The sequence below is a fragment of the Orycteropus afer genome, unplaced genomic scaffold (genome assembly GCF_000298275.1).
Source record: "Orycteropus afer afer isolate SDZICR_OR568_19922 unplaced genomic scaffold, OryAfe1.0 scaffold00070, whole genome shotgun sequence".
In the NCBI taxonomy this organism is placed as follows: domain Eukaryota; kingdom Metazoa; phylum Chordata; class Mammalia; order Tubulidentata; family Orycteropodidae; genus Orycteropus; species Orycteropus afer.
Genome location: NW_006921657.1, coordinates 9388435 through 9397494, shown reverse-complemented (window position 1 = coordinate 9397494; position 9060 = coordinate 9388435). Strand labels below are relative to the sequence as shown.

The window sequence follows — 9060 nt, the reverse complement described above, 5'->3', positions numbered from 1 at the left end:
GATGGTGTACCAGTCGCTAGGACTGACTGTTTCCATTAATTTTGCTTTTTTTCTTTCTTCTTGACGAGGAGAGACCTGTTGTTGCATCTAGATGGCAGCTTCCTAGCTTTTAAGGTCCCAGTCGCTACTCACCACAGTAGTAGGTGGAACAATGTTTTGTATAGTATGTTTTGCCAATTGAGCTTGATGTCCCCTGAGACTATGGTCCCAAGCCCGCAGGATCAACTACTCAGTCCCTCTGGGTAGCTGGCTGTGACCAAGTTGAGGAATTATTTTTTAAAGGAGAAAACATTATTGTGTGGTAAAAGGACCAAAAATTTTAACATAAGGAATTTAGTTTCCCAGCAGGAAAAGATATATATGGATAGAAGGAACTGACTGATAGAAATGAGAGAATGTAAGAAAAGGTGACAAGGTCTAGAATTAGGGAAGTAACAGTGAGAATAGAAAGAAAGTAGCATTCTAGGCAAATATTCGGAAGTACAAAATGACAAGGCTTAGTGATTATTTGGATATATACAATGTGAAAATGATTTCAATGTTTCAGGACTTGAGGACTGATACTTATCAATAACAAATAAGGAAGTTGGGAGCTAAGGACTGTTGGGAAGAGAAAGACATGAAAGAAATATTTGAATTATGTATTTGCATTGATGGCAGAATATCCAAGTAGAAACATCCAACAGTTTGTCAGAGAGGCAATTAGGAGTCAGTAATAAAGTTTGAATAGAATTGATTATTCATGCAGAAATGTACATGAAACCACATGGATAGATGAGCTGTGCTAAGCATTTGCAGAAAGAGCAGAGAACTAAAGTCTGGCTGGGCCTTAAACAAATTCCCACAGATAGGAAGTACAAGGATATGAATCAGCAAGAGAAGTGGAAAAGGAAGGTTGGAAGGACTGCCAATAGAAGGCACTGTTATAATGAAAGGCAAAGAACTAAAACAATTGGAAGAAGGGTAAAAGGACTGATAAGAAGCCATTGGATCTGTTAAGAGTCATGAATTTAAACACAGTTTCAGAAGAGAAGTAGAAAGAAAATAGCCTTTAAGGGCCTAAGTTGGGAGTAGGTAGGAAAGAAAGAGGCAGTAAAATCAAGAAGGGAATCAGAATAGCGAGAAGTGATCATGTCTCTGCAAATGAACAAGGTTCTAAGCCAGGTTTCCAGAATAAGTAAGTATCTTTTCTCTTCTTTACCTTCAATCTAGTACAATCTGCTCCTACCCACAAATACACTGAATCTTCACAAAGGTGATCCAATAGACACTTTATTTTTTTAGTAGTTATGTTACTTTAACCTTTCTTTCCCCACTGGATACTCTTTTTTGATTCTGTGTGACATTACTTCACATTTATTGCCTTACTGTTTTTCAAATTGCCCCTTCTCAGTCACAGAAAGCTTTTCTTCTTCCTGTTCCTGAAAAGTTCCTGTTTCTTATTATACCAGCCTCTTACCTCACTGTAAGAGACTAACCTCTCTTGGGAAATTATTAGAAGTTGCCTTTTCAATCACAATATCCATGTTCCCACTGCACCTTATATCAATATATAAGTCTACTGTATTGTTGAAGGATCACTAGTGGCACAGTGGCTAAGCGTTTGACTGCTAACTAAAAGGTCGGTGCTTCAAACCCACCAGCTGCTCCACAGGAGAAAGATGTGCCAGTCTTCTTTCATAAGGATTATAGCCTTGGAAATCCTATGAGGGCAGTTCTAACCCTATCCTATAGAGCTGTCATGAGTTGGAATCGATCCAGCGGCAATGAGTTCGGTTTTATTGTATTGTTGCTGTCTTAGAGTAGAGGCTTCTTGAGGACAGCAACCATATTTATTCTTCAGTGAATCTCCAAATGCCTAGCTAAGCTGTCTGGCACGGATTAGGTCCTTCAAGATTTAATGAATGGATGGATAGTGTAAAGAATGCCATTACGAAACAGAAGCTGTGACTCTTCACACACATACACACACTTGAAAAATGGCCTCAAACTTTAGAAACTTAACACAAGTTTCATGAGGAAATATAGATAAGGACTATACATAGTGCTTTTTGCCTTCCTTCCTTCCACTCATTAGAAAAGAATCTACAGGAACATGGGTGGGTTCAACCTAATTTGGTCAATTTGGCACATAATTATTTAAAATACCCTTAAAGTGCAGGTATATTTGGAAAAAATATATTAAATTATTACTTATATTTTATAAGGGAATCCTGTTTTCAAATAATCTGCTAAAAAGTATAAAAAGACTACTAATGTTGGAACTCAAGACTGGGTAACTGTAATTTGATTAAATTAATTTGATAAAGAAACTTACGATATTGTCTGTGCTATTGCTCCAGCAACACCACCACAAAGTAAGTTTATGTGAGTTTTCAAAACTAACACATTAGGATTGTCTGATGAAGGCCTGCCAAGAAGGGTAGGAGCATGGGAAAGCCCAATACTCTTTAAGGTACCAAAAGTAAAAAATGAAACACCTGAAAAACAAAATATAAATTCACCATGATGCTTAACAAAACATGACCTGTAAAAAAGACATTATTTTTACATAGTAACCAATTAACTCAAGAAACCAGTTGTGCATTTCCTGATTTCGGATGTTTGGGTTAATCTAAGATAAACAGCTTTGATTAGTGGATGACATATTTACGACTTACAAAAAATTATAGCATTGGCTTTCTCATGCTGAAATACATACTTCAGTGCCCTGAATGAAGGCAGTAATGAATACAATGCCACCTTATACATGAATAGAATTAAACAGGTTTCTATGATTTCACATGACTAAAATTTAAATTCTTGATTAATAATTATAAGTAAATATGACATATTTATAATAATAATAATGGTGACCATGTAAAATGAAGGCAAAAAATTAAAAAATGATAAAGCATTGTTATTTTACTCAGTGTGTACTTCCATTTCAAGGAAGGATTGTGACCAAGAGAAAAATGTTCAGAAAGGCTCAGAAGACATGTAGAATCTAATAAATATTGAGTTAGGGTACTATTGATAGTAAATAGGTGATGTTGGCTAAATATTTATATGATTTTATAACGGAACTATTAAAGTCATACATGAATAAAACTAGAATGGAATGAAACATTCCTATCAACTAAGCATTACTCAGTGTATCTTTATACCTACTAAATTTCTAAAACATATTTAAACAGATACTTGATGCTTAAGAACAAATAAGTGCTAATAAAAACCTGGTCTAGGGTAACAGCTCAATATATCTATTCATTCTTATACAACATTCTTATAATCTTCCAGTATTTTGAGATCATGATATCCAATTTTATAAATTAGTATGCTTTCATATTTGGGGAATCTAGTTGAAGAATTTAATCTTAAGTACAAAAAAGGCTCATGGCAAGGATATTTACAGCAAATTAAACAAATACAAAAATAAAATATAAGAAATGATTAAATGAAGTAGAATGGTATTAAGTGTAATCTAACACAACTAATTTAAAAAAAGCTTGTGAAGAGTATTCAATAAAGTGAAAAATACTTGAGAAATAGGAAAAAATAAGAAACAAAATTGTATATACAGTGTAATTATTGTAAAAGTATATTAAAAAATTGAAAACTAAAAACACGAAAATTTTAAAAGAGGAAAAATAGCAAAATATTAGAGTTCTGCTTCTAGCTGAATGGCAAAGTAGGTATTCTTAGGGACCCTACCAGTATAGAACAACTACATCCACTGCTGGACTTGCTAAAAGGATTGAAAGGTCTCTAAGAATCACTCAACACTACCACCACCACCACCACGACCTCCCAAACAAAAGGGTTGGGACTTGATTGGGAGTTGAGGGCAGAGGAGAGAGGTACAGTGACTCTACATAAAGATGCCAGTAGCAGCAGTGCCATTAAAATAGATCCTGCCAGTGGGCTTGCAGAAAATGGAATCACTGGGTTTGAAACTCCCAGATTCCAGTTCTCATAGGAGCTTCTTGGCAAAAGCTGGCTTACAAATATTCTTGGGAAGAAAACATTATCAATTTAGATCTACAGCGTAACTCAGAGATTAAGATCCAGCAATGAGCTCACAATCAAGCAAAAGAGGTGACAAATAAAAAATATATATATTTACAAAAGAGTAAGGGAATTCAGGGAAAAATGCAAACAAGCTGAGAAAGGAGGAAAAGGAAATATAAATTAAAAAAATGTAACAAACAGACATCTAATAGCAAGATGTACAAACAAGTTCAAATACATCAACAACACAATAAGCATCAAGAACACTAATTGCTAGTTAAAAGAGTTTCAGACCAAGTTTTAAAATAAATCCAGCTGTATGCTACTTACAAAAGAAATATCTAAAACAATGACATGAAAAAGGTGGAAAGCAAAAGGATAAAAAGAGATATGCCAGGCAAATATTAACTTGGATCTGGACAAAGAGAGAGAGAGAGGGGTGAACAATGGCATTACAGTGGATGGTATTAAGAAATTAAGACTTCTTTTTAAAGTTTTGTAACGGTATGTGGTTATGCCTTTTTTTTTTTTTTTAAAGTACTTAACTTTTAGAAAGCTGAACACTAAAATATTATGGATGAAAAAATAACATGGATCTGCTTTAAAATAATCCGGGCCAGCAGTAGTTAGGAGTACAGATGAAATAAGATCAGCCAAATTTTAATTACTGAAGCTAGATGACAGGTACACGGTGCTTCACTATATTATAGTCTCTACTTTTTGATACACTTGAAATTTTCCAAATTGTAAGTAAAAATGAATAAATAAATAACTTAGGGGATTTAGCTGTAGCATTATTTAGGAAACAATTATATTGAGGGGGGAAAATAAAAGTTAGAAATTAATAAGCTAAATATCCAACTTAATAAAATAACAGAATGAATCCAGAGAAAGAAGATAATGAAGATAAGAACAGAAACCAATCAAATGGAAAATAAAGGTGGGATAGAAAAAGAAGAAATAAGTCAAAATTGATCCTTTGTAAAAACTAAAAAAGTAACAAATTTAAAATTTTAAAAGACCATGACAGCAGATATAGCAGATTTGAAAAAATACAAAGAGATATTGCCAATATCTCTTGTCTATAAAACTGAATTCATGAAGAGATAGAAAACCTAAATAGTCCTACAACCACTCAAGAAATTAAATCAGTAGCTAAAAATCATCCCACAATGAAAACTTTCAAGAAACAGATAATCCTAATTATAATCATCTTTCTGAATATGGAAAATGAGGAAATGCTCTCCAACTAACTCTATGAGATCTATATTACCTTGATACCAAAATTATGCAAGGATATTTATAAAATTATAAAAGAAAACTATAGCATAATCTCACTCATGAACATATAGCTGTAAAACTCCTAAAAGCAATTAGCAAGTCAAATCCAACAGGCTACAAAAAGATCATTATGCTATAACTAACGTAGGTTGATCCCAAAGTCGTTTTACATTAGAAAATGTATTAATATAACTTGCCATATTAACAAATTAAAGGAGGAAACCATGATCATTTCAGTAAATGCAGAAAAGAGCATCTGATAAAATTCAATACCTATTCATATAAAAATTCTTACCAAAACATCCTGAACCTGATAAACAATATATACTAAAAACCAGAGCAAACATTATACTAGATGAAATCTTGAAAATCAAGAACAAGTCAAAATCCCCAGTATCAATACTTCTATACACTGCTGCACTGCAGGTCCTTAGTCAGTACAGTAACGTAAGATAAACATAAATAAATAAGAATTGAAAATGCAAGAAAAAAAAAATAATTATTTGCACATGATGTGATTACATACAAAGAAAACCACAACACATCTATACATAACAGGGTGGCTGGCTATCAGTAAGTAGGAAATGGCTAATTAGCCATATCAACACTGGCTGCCACAGAAATTATTCTGACTCATGGCAACCCCATGTATGTCAGTGTAGAACTGTGCTCTCTAGGGGTTTCAATGCCTAATTTTTTGACCTTTCTTCCAAGTTGTCTCTGGGTGGACTCAAACCACCAATCTCTCAGTTAGCAGCCAAGCACTTAACTGTATACACCATCCAGGGACTCCAGTTAGCTGTAAGAGCATATAAAAATTAAATCAAGCAATAAACTGAATATATACTTTTATTAAACACACAACAAAATTTATGAAAGTATCCAAAACTTATAAATTTCATTCAAAATCCCAACAAGGATTTTTTGTTTAATATCAAAAGCTGATCCTAAAAAAAAAAAAAAAAACATGCATTAAAGTGAAGGTCAGTATATAGCCTTGTTAGAAGTGACACTGGAGATTACTAGAAAAAGAGGGACTATTAATAAATGGTGCTTGGTCAAATGGTAATCCTTAAGGGAAAAATAAATAATTCCAGATGGAGTAGGGACTTAAATGTAAAACACTCATCTTTAAAAGTCACCCTCAGAAGAAGGAAAAAATCTCATGTGAAAAAGCATTCTGCATAGGAGAAGAGATGATAAATTCAACTATGTTAAAATTAGAAATTCTGTTTATTCAAAGACACTATAGAGAAATAAAAAAGCAAAACCACCAACAGGAATGAGATATTTTCAACATATATCACAAGAATATATAAAGAATTATTATAAGTCAATGAGAAAAAGACAGACAAATCAGTAGAAAAGTGGGCCAAACACATAAACACGTGCTTCACAGAAAAAGATATGCAATTGGTGAGTAAACATATGAAAAGATGCAACCTCATTAGTAGTCAGGAGAGTGCAAAATAAGAACTCATGAGTTATCTTTTATATAGCCAATAAAATTAACAAAAATTTTAAAAGTAAGCTAATACCAATATGGATGGAAAGAATGTGGATCAATAGGAATTTTTAACCACTGCTGGTGAAAGTGTAAAGGGACACAACCACCTTCAATCAATCTGACCTTATCTACTAAAATTTAACATAACATGTAATTTACAACCAGCAATTCTACTAGGTATATACCCAAGAAAAAACTCTCAGTTAAACTTCTGTACCAAGATATATATACATTCGTAAAAACAAATGAACAGTGATACACACAAAATGGGTGAATCGTAGAGACATACAGTATTACAAACTGTGGTACATTCATACCATGGAATTCTACCACATTTTTACACAAATAACACATGTTTTGTGTACCTGCCAACTGTACCCTCCTCAAAGTATTTTCATAAGCACGCTATAATTTTTTTACAGGAACATTAAAATAAAAAATTAGCATAGCACATTTACAAAAATATCTCAGGGAAACCATGATTGGCGAAAACTGTATAATGCTTGTGTTGTTTGCATTAAAAATAGGTACTTAGCAATGAAAAAAAGAACAAACTATTTGACACATGCCATAGCTTGGATGAATCTTGAGGGCATAATGCTGAGTGAAAAAAGCCAACCCCAAAAGGTTACATATTCAATAGCTCCATTTATATAACTTTCTTGAAATGAGAAAATTATAAAAATGGAGAACAGATTAGTGATTCCCAAGGAATAGAAAAGGGGTTAGAGAGAGTATGCCTAAAAAACTCAACAGGAGGGATGCTTGTGGTGACAAAACTGTTCTGTATCTTGAATAGCCTCCCTGGGATACTGAATAAATTTTTTCAATGTTTCCATTGGGGAAACTGGGAAAGGGTACATGGATGTGATCTTGTATTATTTCTCACAACCACCTGCTATAATTATTTCAAAATAAAAAGTTTAATAATTTTCTTAAAAAGGACCAAAAACAAGGTAATAGTGGTTATATGCAGGTTAGAAGATTACAAGTACCCTAAATTTTCTTTATTTTCTAAATTTCCCATAATGAGTCTTCACTACATATAATGAGGAAGAGAAAAGTTTTCAACTCTTATTTTTAACTAACATGTTCCTAAAAATTAAATCCTTAACAACCATGTAACAACAGTAAGCAACTATTAACAAGTCTATAGCTGGCTCAGACAAGGAAAAAAGAGGCAAGAGGGCATTTCTACTGATTAAACAGGCAAACAGCCATCTTTATATACAAGACAGTATTGTATGATGGTTTATGAATCATAATTTTATCTTCATAATTTCTTAAGTAACAGTACTTTTCATAATAGCATATTTTGTTGATGACATATTTTAAAAACATAAACCAGGATTCTGCCAGATGTGAAACTTACCTGCATATGGAGCCATTCCTAATATAGTGGGCATCAGGCCTCTGTAAAATCCAAGGAAACCACCTTCCTTTTGAATGAAGGAAAATTGGAAATGAAATTACACTGTGCTCATTACAATAATCATCAAAGAACAAAAGCTCACATTATAATGGACAAAGTATTCTGATATCCACCCTGAAACACAATGATATGCTTTCACAATTATTATTATTAATATCAATAATTGTAAATAAAAGATTCAAAATATTTTCCTAAATATGTCATAGATGAGAAAGGTAAATATGAAATACCTTTGCATAAATTGTTTTAAATGCATGAATAATTCCTGTATAGGTGTGTTCCCCTTTCACCTGGAATGCTAGGCGTACTCTAACCATGTCAAGAGGATAAGTACAGATAACTGCTGTCATACCTGAAAAGAAAGTAAAAACTTAAATGTAAAACAAAACATTTGACATATATGTCTTCCCAATCATTAGTAGTGTTCTCGACATTATAACAATGATGAAAACCTAATGAAATCAAAGGTGATATCGCTGATAGAACTGTATTAGCATCAGCTTGAAAACCGTGTGAATAAAGGGTCAGTTTGTAAAAATCTTTTCAAGTTCTTCCCACCCTGAAGTTATAGCTTTAGCCTCAAAACACTACACTGGAAGTGGATCATGAGCACTTAAAAAATTCTATTACTTCTTTATTCCTACAAAAATATTAGAAAAGAAATATTGACTATTTCCATGACACTAATTATTTGATCTTTGACTTATGTCCTCTAATTCTAAAATGGAAACACGAGTTAACAGAGGAGGCGGGGGAAGATGGCGGACTAGGCAGAAGGATTGCACAGACCCTCTTCAACAAAGAAAAGGGAAACCAATTAACACAGACACAGAAGATAATCTTGGACCCC

General features: G+C 33.1%; 1 protein-coding gene across 1 annotated transcript in view; it reads right to left on the bottom strand.

Annotated features, from left to right (window-relative positions):
* Positions 1-9060, bottom strand: part of SLC25A16 (solute carrier family 25 member 16) — a 52797-nt gene that overhangs the window by 3216 nt on the left and 40521 nt on the right. The window contains exons 5-7 of the mRNA XM_007940683.2: positions 8441-8562; positions 8151-8217; positions 2318-2480 (exon numbers count right to left, since the gene is read on the bottom strand). Of these exons, the coding sequence (XP_007938874.1) occupies positions 2318-2480; positions 8151-8217; positions 8441-8562 (352 nt within the window). The remainder of the gene's footprint in view (positions 1-2317; positions 2481-8150; positions 8218-8440; positions 8563-9060) is intronic.